This window comes from Protopterus annectens, chromosome 7.part1, assembly GCF_019279795.1.
Source record: "Protopterus annectens isolate FY-2018-M chromosome 7.part1, PAN1.0, whole genome shotgun sequence".
Lineage (NCBI taxonomy): Eukaryota > Metazoa > Chordata > Ceratodontiformes > Protopteridae > Protopterus > Protopterus annectens.
Genome location: NC_056740.1, coordinates 541,121,685 through 541,145,977, shown reverse-complemented (window position 1 = coordinate 541,145,977; position 24,293 = coordinate 541,121,685). Strand labels below are relative to the sequence as shown.

General features: G+C 42.6%; 1 protein-coding gene across 3 annotated transcripts in view; it reads right to left on the bottom strand.

Moving 5' to 3' along the window:
• The window catches only part of TCF12 (transcription factor 12), a 1,980,472-nt gene that overhangs the window by 692,694 nt on the left and 1,263,485 nt on the right, over positions 1–24,293 (bottom strand). For all 3 annotated transcript variants that reach the window (XM_044078972.1, XM_044078971.1, XM_044078973.1), the window contains exon 8: positions 19,094–19,143. In XM_044078972.1, coding sequence (XP_043934907.1) covers positions 19,094–19,143 — 50 coding nt within the window. The remainder of the gene's footprint in view (positions 1–19,093; positions 19,144–24,293) is intronic.

Below are 24,293 nucleotides of genomic sequence, written 5' to 3'. Positions count from 1 at the left end.
CACAGCCAGACTTAACTACTCTTGTTCAGTGAAACTGGAGCAGGGGAAGACATGCATTTAGTTTTCAGTTTCTTTTTGAAAGGAAAGTTAGGGCAGTATAAAGTACAGTTGTGTACACTTACCATAAATGTAGATGACCGAGTGTATTCACTGTTGCAATCATCACACTTGGGTTATCTGCCTACAGATAAGCCCTCAGTCCACCAGAATGCCAGAGACTTAGTATTTCTGCGTCGGATGCTGTTGCTTCTTCCATGACGTCAGATTGTCAGGGGTATAGAAACAGGGAGCAGATGCCATTACATCAGTTTTTCTTGCCCCCAAATATGGAGCTAGGAAATGGTGTGGAAAACACCATCAGTAAAAAGTAAATACCAATACCAGTAGGAATAGCCATAGAGAGGAGAGAGAGAGATGGAGAAAACCAGGGGGCTGGAGTGAGGGAAACCAGGACTGCAACAGTGAATACACTCAAACATCTACATTTATGGTAAGTGTATACAACTGTACTATGTTCTTCGTGTTTCACTGTTGCAGTCATCACACTTGGGTTGATCCCCAAAGCTGAGGAAGGGTGGAGGCAGTCAAGAAGAGTTAGGGCTGGCCAGTATGCCTTGCAAGACCGCTGTAGCAAATCCTGCCCTGGATTTGGAAAAGATAGGCAGGTGGTAATGCTTGGTGAAGGTGTGTACAGAACTCCAGGTAGCAGCTTCCAGTACGTCCCTGGTAGTGACTCCCCTGAGAAATGCTGTAGAGAGGTAGATGTAGCCCTAGTGGAATGTGTTATGACCCACTGAGGGGTTGATTTTCCATGGTGTTTGTAGCAGAAATGGATGCAGTGTGCTATCCATTTGGAAATGGTTCATTTTGAAATGGCCTTGCCCTCTGTCCCTGGTGCAATGCTGACTAGCATCTGGTCAGATTTTCTGAAAGGTTTAGCCCCATCAAGGTAGAACCTGAGCTGTCTGTGCATGTTCAAAGAGTGCAGGATCTTCTCCCCTTTATTCTGAGGATTAAGGAAGAAGGGTAGGCAAATGGATGGATTGGATGAGAGCCACAATGGACATCACCTTTAGGCATAAAGGAAGGGTTAGTCCTGAGGGAAACCCTGTCAGCATGGAAAATAATGAAGGGTTCCACAGCCATCAGTGCTTGTAACTCAGACACTCATCTAGCTGAAGTGATGGCCAGAAGCAAGGCTGTTTTCCAAGAGAGGAATTTTAACTCTGCTGAAGCAGCAGGATCAAAAGGGGGAAGCATGAGCTTCTCTAGTACAAAGTTAAGGTTCCAAGTAGGGGTGGGTGCTCTCCTTGGTGGCCTTAAGTTGTTTGCCCTTTTCAGGACGGTTTGTTGAGGGATTGAGAGAAAAAGGGGGTGGCTCATATTGTAATGAGCCAAGATGGCAGAGGCATGGATCTTAATGGAGAAGGACAGGCCTCTGTGGAGTAGATCTGCTAGGTAATCCAGGATTAGAGGTAAGGAGGGCAGTGCTGTGTCCTCTCCTTTAGACTGAATCCAAAAACAATACCTTTTCCACTTTTCAGCACAGGACTCTCTAGCACTGGGCCTTCTGGCGTCAAGGATGACATCCAGCACCTGTTTGCTTAGGGCTGCTGATGTAGTATCCAAGGAATAAGCCAGGCTGCAAGATTTAGGGTTTGCAATTGTGGATGCAAAATCTGTCCCTCCTGCTGGGAAAGCAAGGTTGGGGTCTGGTGTAGGTGCCAGAGTGGTACTGTCAGGCTGGCAGGAGTGGGTACCAGTGCTGTCGTGGCCAGTCTGCAGCATTCAGAATTGTTCTTGGCCTTTCTTGTCTTCTTGAGTAAATCTCTTGAGAGAAGGGGCAGAGGGGGGAAAGGCATAGATTGAGAGGTTTTCCCATTGAAATGATGGTGCATCCACCTTCCACCTTCCAGCCCCTGCTGTGAGGGTTCCTGGTGCAGAATTTGCTTAACTGGTGGTTGTTGGGGGAGGGCAAAGAGTTCCACCTCTGGGGTCCCCCAATTCTGGATCAGAAGATTGAAGGTGCAGGTCTCCAAGTTCCACTCATGTGGGTGTAGGAGGATTTCAGCTTAAATAGTCTGTCAGTGAGTTTTGTTTGGCTGGCAGGAATTGAGCTTGTAGATGTATTTGGTTGTCCAAGGCCGTGTTCCACAGGGCCATGGCTAACCTGCAGAATGGGTAAGAATGGGTTCCCACCTCCTTATGTACCACATAACTATGTTGTCTGTTTTTATCAGCAGTTTCCCTGGAAAGAGTAAGTGTCTGAAAGCTGTCAGGGCATTCTGCACAGCTAGCATCTCTTTTTGGTTGATGTGCAGGAGAATTTGTCTTGGGCTCTAGTGGCCCTGAATACATTTGCCAGCCATGTGGGCCCCCCATGCATAGTCTGATGCATTTGCCGTCAGGGTCTGGGTGGCATGGGGTAGAGTAAAAGGAAGTCCCTTGTTGTGGTTGCATGCTTCTGACCACCACAGGAACTCTGTCCTTAGACAAGGTATGATAGGGAAGACTGTTTCCAAGTCCTGTAAATGGCACCAATGACTTTTTAAGTACCACTGAATTTTCCTCATATGCAGTCTTGCATATGGAATTAGCAGAATACATGAGGCCATGCACCCTAGGCCTTGCAGTATTTTTCTTGCAGATAGCTGGGTTTTGGTGGCCATTTGTTTGAAGTAATCTGTCAGGCCTGATTTTCTGAACTGAGGAATGCCGTCTGGGAAGTTGTGTCCAAGCTTGCTCCCAGGAATACAGTCTTTTGACTGGGTACCACTGCGATTTCTTCTCAGTGAAGGTGTACCCCAATGAAGAGGGAAGGCTTTTTACAAATGCCAGGTGCTGAAGCAGCAATTCCTGACTGTCCGCCTGGATCAGGCAGTCATGCAAGTAGGGGTAAACTTGGACTTTTCTCTGCCTGCAGTATGCAATGGCTAGAGCCAGGCATTTTGTGAATACCCTGGGCGCAGTAGATAAGCTAAAGGGAAGTGCAGAGAATTGATAATGCATAGACCCTGCTCTGAAACGTAGATACTTCCTGCATGACTCCCTTATGGGGATGTGCAGATAGGCTTATAAGTCTAGGGTGACTAACCACACATCCTTGGCTAACATTGGGAAAACTGTTGCATGGTAAGCATCTTGAACTTTAGTACCACCAGGAAAGTGTCAAAAGTCGAAAGATCCAGGATTGGGTGGCAAGAGTCCTCTTTCCTGGGTACCAGGAAAAGTCTGGAATAGAATCCCTGGCCCCTCTGTTCTAGTGGAACTGGCTGAATAGTTCTGATATTGAGCAGAGAAAGTACTTGATTTTGAGACTCTGTCCACTGGTTTGGAGGAAGGTCTGGAAACCCGCTTGGGGTTGGCAGTTAATGGAAGTAAAATGTGTACCCCTGGGATACAATGTTGAGGACCCATCGGTCCTGAGTACTGGACATTCAGTTTTTTGCATGAAGGGCAAGTTTTCCTCCTAGGGGCACAAGCAATTGGGCAGGGCTGGGAAGTAGAGTTGAGAAGTCATTGTGAGGTTCTTCCCCAAGGAGGTGGCTTGCCACTCTCTGCTTTAGGGGTGGAGGTGCTCCACTGCTTAGATCTCCACATACCCTGAGACTGTAGTCTGGGTTGGCCGTTTCCCCTGGGTCTTGTTTGGGAAGGCCTGGAGGGGGTTGGAAAGGACCAGTGTTTTGAAGTGCAATGCTTACTGAATCTAGGTGGTTGCACTTGTAGGAATTTAACAGTTTGCATAGATTTAGCCTTTCCTTCCATCTTTTTAAGAACAACTTCTGCTTTGGTGCAAAACAAACAGTCCTTATTCAAAGAAGCGTCTAGTAATTTAGATTTGACAGTACAGAGCCAGTAACTGTTGCCCTGCAAGATGCTTCTAGGGCATCAAAGCCACACTGCAAAGTATGCTTACTAACTTGGTTTGCAGAGTGCAAAAGCTCCTGTAATTCTTTTTCTGCACAATCTGGAAAGGTTACCACTTTTTGTTTAATAAGTTAAATAATATGATGCTGGTATTTCAGCATATGAAACTGGCAATTCAATGCCTTGATGGCAAGAGTTGCAGAGGTATATACCCTCTTACCCAATCTGTACAAATTTCTGGAATCCCTGTCTGAAGGGGTAGGATTTTTGGTTGAAGTAGCATTAATACCTTTAGGTCCCTGGGAAATTATCTCTGGATCAGCAGTAGGATTCTTGAAAAGAAACTTGTGAGAATCAGTTACTCTTCGTACCGGTCTGGTTTCCTAGGGGCCGGAGTGTCTGGAGTAAGACTGGACTCCATGAAAACAACATCCAGGACAGGGGGTAAAGCTAAGGGCCTGCACTGAGGCAACTCTAAATATTCTCTGAGTCTCTTTTTGGACTGAGGATAGTCTTGGCTTTTCCAATGGAAATGCTCCCTTAAGGTATGCAAGGTATCACCAAAAGAAAAATCCTCTTGAGGGAAGGCAGAGGGAATCGAATCGATTCCACTGCATCTGAATCCTTATAGGCAGATAAGGGCATGTCTTCATAATCAGAAAGAACAGAATCATCGGACTCCTGATCTGTAGATGGGTTCTTGGTCTCTTAGCAGGGGAAGGCTGGCTTCCCCTAATCAGCGTAATAAGGTCTTTAGCCATTCTAAGCATTTGTTTTTGCGGAATAGCTGCCTGAGCATGCACTTTGGTCATCAGTTTTCTAGGCGTAGTGTGTACTCTGGGCCTAAGAAACTCGGTAGTTTTAGTTAAAAATGAAGTTGTCAGTTTGATTCGAATATTGGAAGGACGAAAAACTCCCTCAGAAGCCGGTGCCTGCACAGCGGCTCCGGACTCATCTAAGGTAGAGACATCTGCTGGTTCCATAGCTGAAGAAGCATCTTGCGGCATACCGAACTCCGAATGAGTCTCAGTAGAGGCTTGCAAATCCATGGAAGCGGGCATCAGGGGCTGCAAAGGTGCCTCACTGAGTACTGGCTGATGACTAGCTTAACAGAAACGTAGTCAGTTTTGGACCTATGCGGTCTGTCTCTGTGTTTATCTTTACATCTTTTCGCAATATCGATAGTCGGATGGCTTACAGAAGCCATTTCAGAATACGGTGATCGAGAGCCTAAGAATTTAGCAACAAAAACAGCCCGACAACAAATGGTTCGGGCGTTAAACAAGGCACAAAACCGACAGCGAGGGACGTTGTGGCCTGGGCCTAAACAGGTGACGCAGCAAGAATGAAAATCTCTGTGAGGTATTTGCGTTCCACAGGCAAGACAATTGTTAACTTTTTCTGACATCGGTTTAGAGCAAGAAAAAAGGATCCTAACGGGGTACATAGCTTTAGAAGACTTCAGGATTATTCAACTCTAAAACAAAAAATTCAGGTAGTGGCCGAATGGCACTTGCGAACTGATTCTGCTTCGGGCTCCTCCTCAGCAAGAAAGACTGGTGTAATGGTGTTGGCTGCCTGTTTTTATACTCCTGACGGCCTGACGTCATGGAAGAAGCGACAGCATATGACGCAGAAATACTAAGTCTCGGTATTCTGGCCGACTGAGGGCTACCTGCAGGCAGATAACCTAGGTGTCATGACTGCAACAGTGAAACAGGAAGAACATCATCCCCAGGGCACAACATTCTAGTTACAGTACAACGGCAAACTTCATCAGAAACAGTTGTAAATACAATAAAACTTTCTTTAAAAAGAAACAGATGATTGACATCAACCAACTGCATCACTGACATAAAAAAGCACCTTAAATTTAAGATGTATAAGTTGGTTTTATGATTTTTAAGTACTGAATATTGTGAATATACATCGTTTAGATATGTCGAGACATTAATGAAGCCTTGTTCTAGGTTTTTGTAGGTAGGTGCCACTTTAAATTTAAGGTAAATTTAAGGTGCTTTTTTATGTCAGTGATGCAACTGGTTGATGTCAATCATCAGTTTCTTTTTAAAGAAAGTTTTATTGTATTTACAACTGTTTCTGATAAAGTTTGCCATTGGGCTTACATAAAGCGCTTAAAACAGTTTAATAAATAGTTTTATTTAGTTCTCTGTGGACTGGTTTGGTTTTTCGAACCAAATTTCTTCATTTCTTCAGTTTTTTCGCCTGTTCTAATTCTAGTTACAGTGATTTGCTGAAGATTGGTCAGCTATTACATCTCCTAAACATGTGAAAAGCTTAAGTACCTAGTCTCTAGTTCCTATATCTGCTTTGCACCCACTGCATGAAGTGTCCTATATAAATTTTGCTAGCTGAAAACTACTCGTATGGAATGTTCTCATGTATATACTCTGTATTGTTTGTATAATATTTTTGATTTGAGAATGATTACTCATGCACTGTCTTTTTCACCAGTTGCATAAGCTGTCAATAATATATACTATGTCTTTATTAATGTAAATTCTGTACTGTATGTGGAGCTTTTCTCCCCAGGACTCCACTGAAAATGGGCACTTCTGGCCCCAGCTGGACCATCTCGGTAAACAAATGCAAGTACAATTCTACATACGCTGCAGCATTTACATGCTGTAACTTATTTTCCTGTTGCCCACCCTAATGCTTTTGGGACACTTTTTTAATAAAAAAAGCTTCATAAACTTTTTATTAAACCACAGTCTAAATAAATGTAATATAGTCTATACTGGCTTCACCTTAGGTTAAAATGCAGTGCTATCCATAGACTTTAATGGGGCACCATCATGCATGTGCGATGGCGCGCTCATTAAAGTCTATGGACACCAAACATTTTTCTTGCACTGATGTCACAGAAATTAAGAGTTTCACAGATGTCACAAATCATTGCAGTGGGCAGAAATACTGTTCAGCTGTTTATGCACCAAATGCCATGGTGCATAAGTTATAGTCAGTCAGTAAATCAATTTTTTGCTCCTTCTAACAACAAAAGTGGTTCTCTCTTGCTACTGAGGAGACCTCAAAAGCTGCATTGGATGTGGTTAACCCTAGTCCATAGTGGCTGCATGCACAATACCAGAGGGAACGGGAAAACAATTGACTAAGAAACCAGCTTTGGCCACAGCAGAGTCACCCACAGGCAACTGAGGCAAATTGCTTGCCTGCTGTCGTGGCAAAGGCTGTCTGGTTAATTTTTTCTTTTTGGATGGAAGGACAACTGACTGTCGGATGGGTAGTTTGTTCTACAGTCGTATCAAAAATGGTGCCTCTTTCCCAAGGAAACTAAGCAGCACAAGCTGGTAAAAATTCAATAGTATAGTCACTTTTCCCATTAAAACACAGTAAGAAAATAATGCACTTCACCAGCCCCCAAAAGAAATTTAAATAATTTCTCCACAGAAAATCACTTTTAGAATGTATAAATCTAACAGAAATGTATGCTCTATTTAAAAGTACAGCAAAGTTGCATGACAGTCGATATCACACATGCCTAACTTAAAATATACTGTGCCACATAGGAAACTAAATTAAAACATTAAAGATAACACATGTAAAGTTTCTCCCCAAAAGGAATTTATCTGCCCAGCAACAGAACAGCACAAGCTGACCACTGATCCTCTGAAGCCAGGAAAGGAGAGCTCTCTTTGGCAGCAAGAAGACACCATAACAGATACAAGCAAGCAAAATCTGAAGGTAATGCTACTCTAATGTTAGAAGTCTAAACCTCAAAATGCACTTTCTCGAGGCACTCCTAAAAATGGAGAACATCGATACCTGTGCAGTAACTGAGACCTGGTTCAAGGCTCCAGAGAGCACCCCTGCAATACCAAGCTACAACTCTTACCACACGTTTCGGCCACAAAACCAAGACTGAAACACTAAAGGTGGAGGAGTGTCCATATTCACCAAGGATATTCACACCTCCAGGCTAGTTGCCCAACACAATGGCATCTGAAATTCTCCAGGTGCAACTAACACTAGGTAAGACTGCAATCCAAAATGTAACTTGCAACAGATCCCCCACCATTCCCCAACAATCTCACTACACCTTTCTAAACATACTGGAAAATACTAAGATACAACCAAACACCCTAATACTGGGTGATTTCAACTACCCTGCCATTAAATGGGAAAACTACTTGGGTACCAACTCCTTTGCCCAATGGTTCTTGGAATTCATAAATTCCAACGCCCTGGATCAACTAATCCATTGTCCTACCAGGGGCTCCAATATCCTAGACCTGGTCATTACCAACATGGGAGATAGATGATCCACACCAGTGGTCACCCCCTCATTGGTCAGGTCTGACCATAAGCAAATCACCCTTGACATCCACATCCCAGCCCCACCCCCCAGTAAGGAAACCTCCTTAAACTTCTCCAAAGCCAACTTCATGCTACTGAAGTCAGAAGTGACAAACTTCACAACACACATGCAGACGGGATCTGAAAGTTCAACTGCAGAATCCTACAAGAAGGCACTGCACAAGCACATCCACTTGTGCATGAATCGTGCCATCCCAAATAGAACCAAGATGCTCTTCTCCAAAAAAAGGAAGCCAATCTGGTGGTCCCCTGCTATAAACAAACTATACAACAGAAGGAAGAAACTGTTGCAGAAAAGAGGAAAATCCCAGGATGCAAAAAACTCCCTCAACAGTCTCAGCAAGAAGCTGAGATCCCTCAAAATCCTCAAAAGCTAGTTACGAAAATAAAATTGCCAAAGATTCCAAAGACAACCACAAGGCATTCTATAGTTATGTCAAGAATCTAAATGGCAATGCTCAGATCTGCTCTGAGCTACAACAGAATAGCATTAAATATACTGATCCCAAGGACATTGCCAATATCCTGGCAGATCAATTTAGTGCCAACTTCACCCCCCCTCTCACCCCCTAAAGGGCCCATCTCAATACCAAAAGATTGACAAATTTCAGTAATCATGGCCACACAGGTAAAAACCGCACTCTCCAAAGCTAAGAATACAGCATCCATGGGACCAGATGACATCCCAGGCTGTGTACTACATGGACTACAAAATGAACAGGCACCTCACCTAAGTGTCATGTTTAATCATAGCCTAGCCTCAGGCTTTGTGCCCAATGAATGGCACACAGCTACAGTTATCCCACTCCACAAGGGGGGGATCTGCCTTGGATCCCGGGAACTACCGTCCCATCAGTCTGACAAGCCTGATCTGCAAGGACATGGAATGCATTATCATGGAACTTACAAAGACATTGGCAACCTTCAAACACTGGACCCCACCCAGTTTGGGTTTGTGAAGGGCCAGATCTTGTCTCCTGAATCTGATTAACTTCTTCAAATCAGTCTCCAGAGCTGTGGACGAGGGTAAGGCGGTCCACACAGCCTATCTAGACCTCGCGCCAAGGCCTACAACACCATCTCCCACTCTGGAATCATAGATAAACTTACTAAGCTGGGCATAAATCCCTTAGTCATTCGATGGGTTGCCAACTGGCTTACTGACACAACCCAGACTTTAAAAGTAGCCGACTCCAAATCCAGCTCCAGACAAGTGGAGTACCTCAGGGTTCAGTCCTGGGACCATTCTTGTTTGGCATCTACTTCTCTGAAGTACAGGCCAACAGTAAGGGACTCTGACTAACAAAGTTTGCAGATGACTGCAAACTGGGAGTCATTACTGAATTCCCAAATGATGTGGATATTCTACAAAAGTCATGGGCTCAAGCTTAATGCCAAGAAATGTATAGTTATCCCCTTTGTAAAAAAACATGTACCCATGAATTACCACATAGGTGGCAGTACACTAAACATCGAAAGTGTGATGAGAAACTTAGGGATACAGATGGACAGTGGTCTCACTTTCGATAACCACATCGCCACAACAGTCAGGAAATCCTTCTATGTGGCACACCTCATCACTAAGGGCTTTTCATCCAGAAAAAAGGAGGTCATTGTCCCACTGTACTCATCCCTCATTAGACCCATTATAGAGTATAATGCCCCGTTTGGTATGTACCACACAAGACATCTGCAACAGCTGGAAAGGCCACAGAAATATCTCACTAAAAGAATCACAGGCCTAAAGCAGATGCCATATGCTGGCCATCTAAAAAAAAAAACTCCAGCTATACTCGTCTACTCATACAAAAGCCATGTCAAACCCTGAGCTGCTGGACATGCTCCACTTAAAGAAATCCCAATCCCTCAGAGCCACACGGTCCAGGGATCTAAACCTTGTCATCACAATGAATAAAACATGCTGGAGGGATAGGTTCCTGACCCAGAGACGCCCCATACTCTGGAATGGACTGCCCATACATGCAGAGCGCCTCAGTGGCCCTCTTCAAAAGGAACCTTAATGATTGGATGGGAGATAGGAAATTCACCCCGGGGATCATGTCAGTCGCTCTGCTAGACAGGGGTCCAGAGAAGTAAATATTGCGGGAAGAAATATCCACGGAATTGTTATGGCTAGGCTTGTATAGGCCCTAAGGCCAATAGCCTAGTACCAACCTATGAACCTATGAAGGGATTAGCACCCAAACCTATCTTTTTAGCCATCTCAGCTCAAGATAACGGTTTGGGCACATAGGTGATGTCCTGAAGCTTTGGAAGCTGGACAGCTGTTATATCCTATGCATGATATAACCCATACAGCTTAAGCTACTGCAATAGTGAAGAAAACCGGGACTTCACCACATAAAAGTAACCAGTGAACAAACAGAACCAGTGTAAAAGGACAGTACATGAGGCACATGAATCCAACTACTTAACTATGCGTGCTTGGGCTTGTATGATTTGCTGAAAATTACACAGAGGCCTAAGACTTCATGACTTTCAAACTCTGCTCCTACAAACAATCTGCAGCAGCTACACTAAAAAACTACCCGTCAGGTACATTACTGTGCAGTGGTGCAAGTGCCAGGCTACAAGTCTGATGGTCTTTCACCTTGAGTGACAAAACAGAATACAAATCCATGGTCAGCAGCATTATGTTACAATATGCAGGTCTGCTTAGCATTATTACATTTCTAAAGGATATGGTTTTAATTCTTCAAACTGTACAACTTCAGAATACAGCCAGAAGAAAAAATAAATATTTTCTAACAGGGAGGTGATGACTGGACAATTTACTCCATCAGACTCAGGAATGACTTAATGGCCAGATTTTAGAAGAAATGTAACAAAAGCCACTGGGACAGGCAAAGCTATTCAAATAAGCATCATGAATGGCTGGGAAGGACAAAGGTACACAGAAAAAAATATTTGAAAACAGATTGCAGTATAAACAGCTAACTGTACAAACAAGCAGGAAAAACATGGACCAGCATAGACCCTACTCCAGATACTTGCATGCATGTCAGCCTGAAACAAGAGAATCTCCTGCAAGTTAGAAACATTTCAAGCAATCTGGAAGAATGCAATCATCAGGTCCCTGACCCTTCAGGTGCATCAGTTTGGGGTTAAGAAACATCTTATTCTTTTAATGCTAAGGTACAGAGTGATGAAGCTCTATATTTCAGCTAACTTGGATAAAATCAGCAGTTCAGGAAATGGAGGAGATTTGGGGGGGGGGGGGCAGTGCTGTCTTGCTGCCACTCCTGGTGAGGGAGAGATGGTGTGCATTTCCAGGGCACATGTCCTGCAAAAAGATTTTTCAGCATAGATGTGCTCTACTGGGACCATTAGCTTCCTGGGGGTGGGAATGCCACTTGTATGAGACATCTCTACATTAATCCCCCCCCCCATCTAATAGTGACAACAGAGATGTTAATATGTAAGCAAAAAAAAGATTTACTGTAATGTCAGACTCACCAGTGATGGATCCTCAACCCCAAACATCATCAACTATGACTGATTAGATTAGGGCCAAAAGAAGAGGGGGATGCACAGGGAAAGAAAACCCAAAAAGGAAAAAATCTGCTGTGCTGATGAAGTAGAATAGTGTATGTGCACACTTTGTTGTTTTTGGTACTATACAAAGCGCTTCGCTACATCACATGGACAGAAGATTTCTTAGTATAACTTTCTGTAACCAGAATACCAAGTACTAGAACTGACTTGGCCCTAAGTGTCCACCAACACCGTGAAAAGGCATCTCCCATGCAGGGATGCACAGGCATTGTCCAAAGGTGCACACTTCTGCTCGAGGCTCTCCAATCGGGGTGTCACAGAAACATTTTTTTGTGTTGGAGCATTTGGCCATTACTCATCTCAAGTCTGGAATATTCTACTTCTTACACAATGAATCAAATATTCTGACAACTTTCAGGAACAAGCACTTCTGAGAAAACAAGATCAACAGATACAGGAATATTCTGATCAACTCAGCACATTAATAAGCCCTCCCTCCCCCAAGCACAACCTGTACTACATTTTGCCATCCTTTGCTAGGTAGCACCCCAAAATATTTGCAGCAAACCCTCTAATTCTCCATTTGATACTCTGCAATCTGCCTACTGAAGCTTCCTTCTTATTGGGACAAATAGTAACACCTGTAATGCCTCTACAAACCATCACCTACTTTTCGAAAACTGACTGTCACCACTTTACATGATAAAGCTATAGGAATTTCTCTTCTAAAGGATCACTATAGGTAAAAATTGAACAAATATGTTTTTCTCTTGCCACAACATTCTACACAATATAAACCTTCCAGCAATACAATTACTTACACCTATTTTTAATTATTTTCCAACATTTTCCAACCTGAATGACCCTGCATGAAGTGGAGATACTGATGAGATCTTGTTTTTTTTGGCAAGCCACTTCTTGTCCATAATGAGTGTAGGGACACAGTTGGTGAAATTACAATGCCTTAGTCTCTCTTATTAGAACACAGACTAAGTTTGAAAACCCTTAGTAAAAATGTCACTGACATTTTTGCAGTAACACTTACACATTCTCGACATGCATGTTACACCATCTGAGAAAATATATTGCATAAAGATGAAGAAATAATGGAGAAAATGTAGGCTTTAAAATGGTATTTATGAGTTTGTTTCGTTCACCAATTCTGCCAGAATGCGATTTTTCCTGTCTTGCAAAGTTTATCTGCTTAGTGAGGTTGTCTTGTTTGGTTCTTAAGAGTTTATTCACATTCAGACTACAAGCTCCAGGGAAGAGAAACAGTTCAACTTTATGACAACACAAAGTCAGAGAGCTGTTGCATGCAGAGTCTGAATAGCTTTGTAATCTCACTGAGTTACCTTGCTAAGTTTTCCTTCCTTTGGAAGGACTTACTGAAGTGATAGGCAAAATGATGTAAAGACAAGGGAGACAAATGCCTAAAGAAAGGATCAAGAGATTTCAATGAGCCCCAACACTGAGGAAGCTAACTGGCATATAAATGTCAAAGTGAAGACACAACTACCAAGTCATACTTTTTGGCTATACAAAAAGAAATGAAAGAGGTCATTCAGTAGGGAAGGAAACATTCTGGAGAAAAGGTGTTTAGGGGCAAAGCTTTCCTTTTAACCACCAATTTCATTGATGAACCACAGACAACTTCTTACACTACCCTATCTAGGTGATTCTTCTGAGGAAAGTACAACAAATAAATAAATACCTTTGCTGACAATTGGGAATGTGCAGATTTTTGTACCTTAACATCTTACCCAAGAAACTGGAAGTCTGCTTATGTTCTTCAAAATGTAATGCATCCCTATCTAATACCCATGCATCTGCAGTGTCTGCTCTGCTTCATATGGTACATTTAAATGAATCTGTACATACCATCTGTCCTCATATTGTTTGATACTTCTGTGTGGGGTCTGCATGTCCTTCCTGTGTTAACATTAGTTTGCACTTGGTGCTTCAGGTTCTTCCCACACCCTACGGAAATGCTGGATGTTGCGTTTGTGATTCTTCTAACTGCTCACAGGAGTACATGTCATGCTTGGTTGAGGGTGTGTGTGTGTATCCCGCGATGGGCTGAAGCCAGGGATTAATTTCTCTGCTGCCCCCTTAGTCATGAAATGGATTAAATAGGCAACCAGTAGTTAGCGGAGAAGATTACAGCTCCAATGAACTTCCTGTAACCAAGGGCATAGGGTTTTATTCTTTTCACTTCTATTTGCCTGCTCTTTGACTTTGAGCAAGTCACTTGGACAGTGCTCTCAGGTGTCTCCTGAACAAGGGATACCTGCCCAATGGACAACCCATTACCAAATGTACAAAACTAAATTAAAAAAAAAAATAAAATTAACTGCATGATTCTATCACTGATGTTTATTACCCTACAATGAATTAATGTACCATTTGCAGAGTTTTTCTAGCTGTGCCTGCAATGAAAATAGGTCCTGTCTTAAAGCATACCCTATAAAACAAAACATAAGTAAAAGCTCCTACGCCTAAAGGTATTCCATGCAAACTATTTGATGTCAATGCCACAGAGCGGCACAGCTCTTCGCAGTAATGTCATTTCATATTACCTGAGCTGACAGAAACCTAACAAAAAGGAAAAACACTGAATCACTCACCTTGCCATTTAACCCATGCCCTCTTTTGAATTTCAAGGAGCCAATCCTACTATGTTTGGAAACAATGTGAAATGTAAATCACATGTTACTTTATCTCAGTATCCACACTGTGCCATCAGTAATGCAGGAGATGTGCATTTTATCTGAACTGTCTAAGCTCCTACTGGAAAACATCCAACGTCGTCTAAGAACTGCATAATGCACTTTGTCAGATCAGCAGATGCAATCATTCTCAAAATATTCACAAAGCAGCTGATGTCAATTTACAGTCGGTGAAGCTGTTGAACTGTAAAACATTTACTTTCCTGTAGATGGCTCTATAATCAAAGTCCAAACTATTTAAGAAAAACACAGGTCTCTGTGCAACTTTCACACTGGAGCAAACCAATAGCAGGGACGCAAAGACAGTATATACTTAGCAGAACATTAACAGGCAAAGTTCCAATTTTAGCTTCTGTGCTCATAAGTTAACATTAAACTGACATGTAATTCTCTCCTACTGTTCAAGTTCTATATGTACCATAAACCACAGAAAAGACTTGTCAAAAACAAAGGAGTCTTGTTCATGAGAGCCTTCGATCTTGGAACCACACTACCTTAAGGAAATTTTCTTTTTTCAGAAACCACAACTGTCACTTTCCATTTTAGTTTTGTTTTGAGAGTTTTTTCTAAAAAAATAAAAAAGGGTCTTCTTGTTTCTGGTATTATGTAACATTACTTTGGGCCTACAAGAGTATTAGCAGCTCTTGTGGAAGCTGGCTAAAAAGGGCTCTTCTAAACAGAGATGCAACTGATTAGCAAATGTACAATAAAATATTTTTTTGTTTCTAACCTCACTAACATCTACTGCCAGTTTTAGCGCATAACGTCAGCTGAAAAACAGTCCACAGCAGCTTACATACCAACATAAGTTGGAACTACTACTGATTCTCAACGGCAAGTGAGAACTTGTTCTGACAGCTTCACAAACTTGGTGCTGCAGTTCAGTGACAGCAGCTAATGCTAGCTTGTATTCAGGCATTCAGAAACAGGACATCAAATGGCATCATGAATAATTAATAAAACAGTGATGTCAGTCGAGGATGTGGTACCAAAGCCGGGAGCAATTTAAAGTACTACAAAATGAACACACACTTGTGTATGTACTTGTCTGTGAAATGCAAACAGCTGCAGCTAACAGCTACTTCTTTACACAGTGTGAGACTAACTAGCACACCTGACAGCCCCGTACTGTCTTGAATGCATCTCAATCATACCTAGAAGGCAATCAACTCACTTGGCTTAATTATAGGATGCACACTGACTTTACAAGCTGCTTGCACAGAGCAACCTGGTCACTTATGAACTAACTGTAATCCTTCCTTGTGCTTAAGCAGGAAAGTATTGAGAAAGTTTCCTGGAACAAGTTCAATGTCTTTATATCTTCACTATCTATTATGAAAAGTCTGTACTTTTACAACAGACCTAAACTCACGTGTCATACAACTGTATTAGGCTAAGAACTGATAGTTCAACAAAAGCCACATCTGCAATCCACATAGCCTTGGATGCAAACAATACATCATGCCAGATTTTCCTCAAGTAATAAGAAAGCAATATATTTATACTGATGACACTTCTGTTTCAAAAATGAACACACTGTTTTTTGGCCTACAATGCAAACTACTACTTCTTTCGGCTTTTCCCGGCTAGGGGTCGCCACAGTGGATCACCTGTCCGCTCATGACTGGCAGTGGAGTTTCATGGTGTCGAGTTGCCAGCCTGGCGCACAACCTTCCACAGAAGGCACACACATGCACACACACACCTAGGGCCAATTTAGAATATCCAATCCACCTACAGCATGTCTTTGGGATGTGGGAGGAAACCAGAGCACCCAGAGGAAACCCACCCACGTGACCACAGGGAGGACATACAGACGCCGCACAGAAGGCACCCCAGCCAAGGATCGAACCGGAGAACCTCTTGCTGTGAGGCGGCAATGCTCACCTCTGCACCACCGTGGCCGCCCTTGGCCTAGTTAGCAATATCAGCTGCTCAACAGGTGGTACACTTCCCTTTGGTGCTGAGAGATCAAAGGCTATGTGTGGGTTCTATTCTGACAACAGGTCAGATGACTAACTGTGCTATCCTACGGACAAGATGTTAAACCTGGATCCTGTCTGTTTGGGTTGATACAGCTCAGCTGAATGTAAAAGCTCCCACAGCATCTATTGAAAAGGGTAGGGGAAAGTTCCCAAATGTCCTCCCCATATTTTTTGTAGTCAGTGTGACCAACAACCAGGGCCTCCTCTGAATAAGAATATGCTAACCTAGTGGCGCTAACATGGTCAGTAAACCATGAATGAATGAATAAAAACATTCTGGCCAGAGATGCATCATTACTCCATGGGGTTACCATTATATCAACCAAGGAATTATCTTAACACACCTCTGACAGCTGTCCAAGTAGGGAAAAACTGTCTTGCATACCTAGCTACCTATATCATAAGGCACTTATTTTCAAACAAGTGCATATGCAAATGTATTTAAGTAAGACAGAGGGGTAGCGCTGATAAACCCTCCACTCAACTTGATGCACTTACTGTCTGCAAAAGAGATGAGAGAACTCCAAACACTAAAACAAGCACTGTCAATAAAACTCAGAACTGAACACTTCATATTAAGATTTAGAGTCAGCTAACACAGCTTACAATTATCTATTAAAAGCACACAAAGGATACGAAATCAAGCTGAGCATAACATTGTCTTCTCATACATTCCCCACCTGCTAAGTAAAGAAGCCTACAATATAACTGCAGGCAAAACTCAAAGCAGTTCTAAAAAGGTGAACAAATTCTAAAATGTATGCACTCAGGCAGGATATAAAAAGAACAGCATCACCTAATGTATACAGGTTCATAGGTTAGTACTACGCTATCTGCCCTTTTGGGCCATTGCTGAACCCAAAGGTAAGAATCAAACTCTGTACCTTGTGTTTGTAAGGAAAAACACTAACTATTCTGTTAGCACCCTAAGTTTAGTATATTCCACTGCTATAAATAACACACACACAAACTCCTCTCAAGCTAACAGGGCCACATTTACAGATCTGCCTGCTGTACATCACAGCCCCCCCCCCCCTTCAAAAAAAAACAAAAAACAAAAAAGCAATTCAACTTTCATTACCTGGTCAGCATTACACAGCATACATCACAGAAAACACACTGCAATATACATTTTTGTTACTGTGCAAGCTGGTAATATAATTTTGTTTATCTAGCAAAAATATTTTTGTAAACTACCCTGCATAAACAAGCAAGTGTTAAAATGTAAATTACAAAACTATTCTTAGCTTCTGAAAAATATTCATAGCCTGGGGAATTCTGATTGAAGGCATTGTGTTCATTTTATCAAACAACTATTCAGCCTCTAGTGGGAGCCAAGTGCTTATGCAAGCAAAAGCTTTTAAGCGTGCCTGCAGCTGCAGTCCCAGATTCCAGGTAGCATACATGTTCAGAGCACATCTGCCCAGGCTCTATGAACCAATTCACCCCATCTGGTACAAAAGGTCAACAACTTATTTTCTGACCCATGCTATACTTTTTTCCCCTGAAGGAGGGGTAAAATCCTACCAGATAGCTTTGGAAATTCAGACTTAATACAGAATGAAAAAGCAAAGCCTCATTTCACTGTCTCACTACTGCTGAGATTTCAGTAGCTGGTTCCATTCAGCTTATAGCGCTCTGAGTTATGAGTCATCCAAGTGCACCTGCGTCCATGTGTTAAGTACTGCCAAATAAAAGTCCTACATCCATTTACACAACAAAGAGATGTATCCTGCAAGGCAGCCTGACATCTCCCAACCCTCCCCCCTTCATGTTTGCTCTGGTTAAAGAAGGGGAAAGCATAACTATCTGTCTTCTCTCAATACATCAGGTTTTACACTCACAAAGATTTTTTTAACGCAGGTTCATTTACAAACAATTTTCTTCCTCTAAAGAATAAAGCACATTTAATACCACAGAACACCCTGATAGCATTAGATTATCACATCCATTAATGACTTTTTTCCACAAAAAGCCTTCCTAACCTTTTTTCATCAAAGCCCTTTATTCTCAAAGGATAAATTTTTGAGCAAAGAGGGATCAACAAACTAGTTGCCTGAAAGCCTTCTGATGCTAGGCTCAAGTTAGGAAAGGCTTAATGAAGGCTTTAAAATCCACCAGGGTTTGACAATGAACATCTGACTTGGTTATTTATGCATATTAATAACCTCAGCCCTACTGAGCCAAGCTGCGCTGTTTATGTCCTCCGAATCTTAATGTCTTGGGCTCCACCGGGATTATTACAAATGTAAATTTCTAAGATTCGCAGCTATTAATCTCTGTCTGTCCTCCTGTTCAGCAACATAATGACTAATTAAACATCAAAAGACCTGTACTGAATATGTGTCTTGACAGCTCCTGTCCTACAGCACATCCCAGGAGAGGAATTCAAATGGCTGGGACAGCAAAATGGGGATATGGAAGAGAACAGAAGTGGATCTTTGCCAAAAATACACAAAATTAAGCCTTAAATGTGAATCCAACATCAGAAAAATATCAAATGAAGTTAACGCTACTTAGTATGGACTTTTCAGAGGCAACGTAACAGCCTTTTCTATGACAGCTAAGTAAATACTGTCCTTTACACATTCTTTGCCCATTTACAAGGCACAATGAGACAGATAATTCAATACTCACAGATGAAGGCAAACCAGGAGGGACTTTCCTCACTTTTGTTTGTGGGGGGTCTGTACAAGAAATAAAACAGACTTAGCATGTGGTAACACAAAGAACACAGACAATTTATGGAGACAAACAAATATTCTTTGCATCATAACAGTTCTTTCTATGCAGCTTTTAAAAAGTATTAGCCTGCAGATCAAGATAACCAGAGCAAATTTTTTGCAATTTTCACCAAAGTAAGTGCGGACGTTACAAAACTGGTATAAACTTGAGTCTTTGCATCTGCAATTACACAGGAATTCTTTGCAATTACACAGGAATTCTTTACACACTAAAAGGGGTGCCTACAGATTACAAGGCAAATGTTTTAAAAACTGTATACTTTGCATGATACTGCAGCTCCCTCCTAGACAACACACACACTAGGACTATGGCAAGTCTAAGTACTCAAACGATAACTCTGCTAATCGATGAGGAGTAGATCATACCTCCCACAAGGTTCATGCCCAGCCCAGCCACCTGCTCAATGTAAAAAGAATCTGACAAGCACAAGCTGCAACTGCAGCACACACACCAGTCAAAGATCAGCTGATTGAAAAAGAAAGAGGATTTCTGAAGCAAACTCCACACATTAAAAACAGAATTACAGTGAGTAGCAAAGTATGAATGCAGATCACTCTACATTTAGCGAACACTCTACCTTACATATATTTGCCCATTTTTTAATCATTCCTTCTTGAGAAAACACTTTTCTTTTATAGTACAGGATAAGTTAAAAGAAACAACGATGTGTCTGGCTTCATGGTGCATGGGACAGACTCCTGACTGCATCAAATGTGACAGATTCGACTGGCATCTTTTGCGCTGGAGAGAGTGAAGGGGTGTGGTGCACTATGGGTGGTAATAACCATGCTCTGGGAAGGTGGATCGGTGATGCTTGAAGGAAATACCCATTACGGAAGTGAAGAAATAGCTTCCACTGTCATCCTACTGCATGTCCCTCCCCTATGCCTTGCAGGTAAGGTGCATTAGGGATCGGGGGGTAACTGGGCAACCCAATGATAAAACTTTGAAATCACCTGTGACTGCTGGTTGAATGATGGCCCCTCTCCTTGATGACATGGAAAGAAAGGGCTTACTGGCTGTGGAGCAGGCTAATCTCCAGTCAGTGGGGCAGAGAGCACACTAAAAGGGGTGGAGAGGTAGGAATACAAGAAAAAAGACAGCTGTGTTAAGAAAGTACAGTTGTGTACACTTACCATAAATGTATATGTTAGAGTGTAGTCACTGTTGCAGTCATCACACTTGGGTTATCTGCCTGCAGGTAGCCCTCAGTTGGCCCGAATACCAGAGTCTTGGGATTTCTGCGTTGGATGCTGTCACCTCTTCCATGACGTCAGGTAGTCAGGGGTATAAAACATGCAGCCGATGCCATTACATCAGTTTTTCTTGCCCCAGATGTCAGAAGCTCCCATAATAGGAAGCTATTACATGGTGTGGAACACCTCCAGTAAGAAGTAAATACCCCTGCCATAAAAGATGGCCATAAAGAGGATAAGTAGAAAGGACAGAGAAAGCCAGGGGGCTGGAGGGAGGGAAACCAGGACTGCAACAGTGAATACACTCGAACATCTACATTTATGGTAAGTGTACACAACTGTACTATGTTCTTCGTGCTTCACTGTTGCAGTCATCACACTTGGGTTGATTCCCAAAGCTGAGGAAGGGTGGAGGCAGTCAAGAAGTGTTAGGGCTGGCTAGCAAGCCTTGTAAGACTGCTGTAGCAAATCCAGCTCTGGATTTAGAAAAGTTAGGTAAGTGGTAATGCTTGGTGAAGGTGTGTACAGAACTCCAGGCTGCAGCTCCCTGGTAGGGACTCCCCTGAGAAATGCTGTAGAGGTTGAAGTAGCTCAAGTGGAATGAGTTCTAATCCCCTGAGGGGTAGGTTTTCCATGGTCCTTATAGCAGACACTGATGCACTGCGCTATCCATTTGGAAATGGTTTGCTTCAAAATGGCTTTGCCCTCTGCCCCTGTAGCAAAGCTGACTAGCAGCTGGTCAAATTTTCTGAAAGGCTTAGTCCTGTCAAGGTAGAACCTGAGCTGTCTGTGCACATCCAAGGAGTGCAGGATCCTTTCGCCTTTATTCTGAGGATTAGGGAAAAAGGTTGGTAAATGGATGGATTGGTTTAAAGCCACACTGGATACCACCTTGGGCATAAAGGATGGGTTATAGTCCTGAGGGAAACTCTGTCAGCATGGAAAATAATGAAGGGTCCCCACCGCCATTAGTGCCTGTAACTCAGACACTCTTCTTCCTGAAGTGATGGCTAGAGGTAAGGCTGTTTTCCAAGAGAGGAATTTTACCTCTGCTGAAGCAGCAGGTTCAAAAGGGGGAAGTGTGTGCTTTTCCAGTACAAAGTTAAGGTCCCAGGCTGGGGTGGGAGCTCTCCTAGGGGGCCTTAAACTGTTAGCTGCTCTCAGGAACTGTTTTATGAGAGGGTGAGAAGGGAGAGGTGGGCTCAGTATTACAATGAGCTGAGATGGCAGAGGTATGAATCTTAATGGATGAGAAGGATAGGCCTCTGTGGAGAAGCTCTGCTAGGTAATCAAGGATTTGAGGTAAGGTGGGCACAGCTGTGTCCTTTCCTTGAAACAGACTCCAAGAACAATATATTTTTCACTTTTCAGCATAGGATTTCCTAGTACTTGGCCTTCTGGCCTCAAGGATGTCTTTCATCACCTGTTTGTTGAGGGATGCTAGTGGTGTACTCAGGGGATAAGCCAGGCTGCAAGGTTTAGGGTTTGCAGCTGTGGATGCAAAATCTGTCCCTCCTGCTGAGACAGCAGGGAAGGTGTCTAACATAGGTGCCATGGTGGCACTGATGTCAGACTGGGTAGGAGTGGGTACCAGTGCTGGCATGGCCAGTCTGGTGCCTTTCCAAGGCATTCAATACGGTTGATCAACTTTTAATCCACACCCTGCAAACATTCTGTCTAGATACTGGAGCCCTCCAATGGTTTCAATCCTACCTGAATGGTCGACAGCAGGCTGCCCTCTGGCAGAACAAACTCTCTAACCTTCTACCTAACACCCTTGGAGTACCACAAGGCTCTATACTAGGGCCCTTGCTGTTCTCCATCTTCATTAACGACCTTTATACTGTCATCCCAAAAGTCAGCTGTATCCAATATGCTGATGACTCTACTCTGATTTGCTCAGCCACATCTCCAGTAGAGTTATGGTCAGCTACCCAGACCACCTTTAATACAATAGAAAACTGGCTTTCTGAATATCGTCTGATCCTAAATCCCAAAAAAACTAAAATGCTGTTATTTTCACGAACACGTAGGTCTACCGCTTTCACCTTTACCATAAAATCAAATGATGGCGCAATAATCTCCCCTGACCCATCTACAAAACTATTAGGTGTCATCACAGACAATAATCTAAAATTTGACATACATGTTAACCAAACTATCAAAACCATCAATAAAAAACTAGGGTCACTTTACAGAATAAAAGCCTTCCTAACCCCTCCAGCTAAAACTGCCATAGCTCGCTCTCACCTTCTTTCAACCCTTCTGTATGCATCCCCTCTACTCTCGAATTTAAACAAGACTGTCCTTAAACTCTCAATTTGCTACAACCACATTGCCAGGTTTGCCACTGGGCTGCCTTTTAGGACACATCATTGCATCAATCTAAATCAGCTTGGGTGGCTTGAACTACCAAGCCTAATCCAGTATAACCAACTGATTATGGCCTATAAAATCCTCTATAATCCAGACAATACTCCTGCACTCAAAAATATTATCACCCCGATTCATGTAAATGTATTTACTGAAAATTTGCAATAAAGAGAATATTAAAATATATATATATATTATCACCCCTATAACAATCCTAGACCGCTTTGATCCTCTAACAAACTACTAATTCAGACTAGCAAAATTAATAACACAGCCGGTGGTTCTCTCTTTGCAAACTCTGTAAGTAGAGCCTGGAACTCTCTTCCAGCTGATATTACCTTACTTTCCACCTTAGGTCAATTTAAAACTAGACTCAAACAACATTTGTCACTTAACTGGCTATGTCAATGTATCAAGCCTGGCTAACTCTCTCTAGAATGTGTAAAAATCTGTTAACCATCTTACTGTGTAATTTAATTTAATCCTGATTTACGTTTGGGATTAACTCTAACCTGTGGAACTAGTTTAACTTGTTTACTTATGTAATCTCTGTAAATAGTCTGTTTGTAATTTGTAATGCTGGTATTATGTAATGCTGTATCTGCTTACCCTTGGAGCTTTTCTCCCCGGGCCTCCGCTGAAAATGTACATGCATCCAGTCGGACTATCCCGGTCAACAAATGTAAAATAAATAAGGATTCCCCTTGGCCTGACCTGTTTGATCTTGAGTATTACTGTTGAGAGGAGGGAAGGCAAAAATTGTGAGGGTTCCTGGTGTAGACTTTGCTCAATTGGTGGTTTTGGGGGGGAAGCAAAAAGGTCAACCTCCGGTGTTCCCCACCTCTTGATTAGAAGTTTGAATGAGTTGGTTCCAGTTTACATTGAGGGTCCAGTAGATTTCTGCTCAAGTCGTCTGCCAGTGAATTTTGCTTGCCTAGCAGGAATTGCGCTTGTAGGTGCACTTGGTTGCTCAAGGCTGTGTTCCACAGGACCATGGCTAACCTGCAAAGTGGGTAAGAATGAGTTCACCCTACTTGTTCATGTACCACAACTGTAGTGTTGTCTGTCTTTATCAGGAGCTGTCCTGGAAGGATAAGGTATTTGAAGGCTGTCAGAGCATTCTGTACAGCTAGCATCTCTTTTTGATTGATATGCAGGGGAATGTGTTCTGGGCTCCATTTGCCTTGAATACATTTGCTGCCATGTGAGCCTCCCATCCATAGTCTGTTGTCAGGGTTTGGGGAGCGAGGGGTTGAGTGAAAGGAAGTCCCTTATTGTGGTTGCATGCTTCTGCCCACAAAAGAAATTCTGCCCTTAGACAAGGTATGATAGGAATCACTGTTTCCAGGTCGTGAGAATGTTGACACCAGAGACTTTTTATGTACCACTGAAGTTTCCTCATATGCAGTCTTACATATGGAATTAGCATAATGCATGAGGGCATGAACCTTAGGGCTTGCAGTATTTTCCTTGCAGATAGCTAGGTTTTGGTGGCCATTAGTTTGAAGTAGTTTGTCAAATGG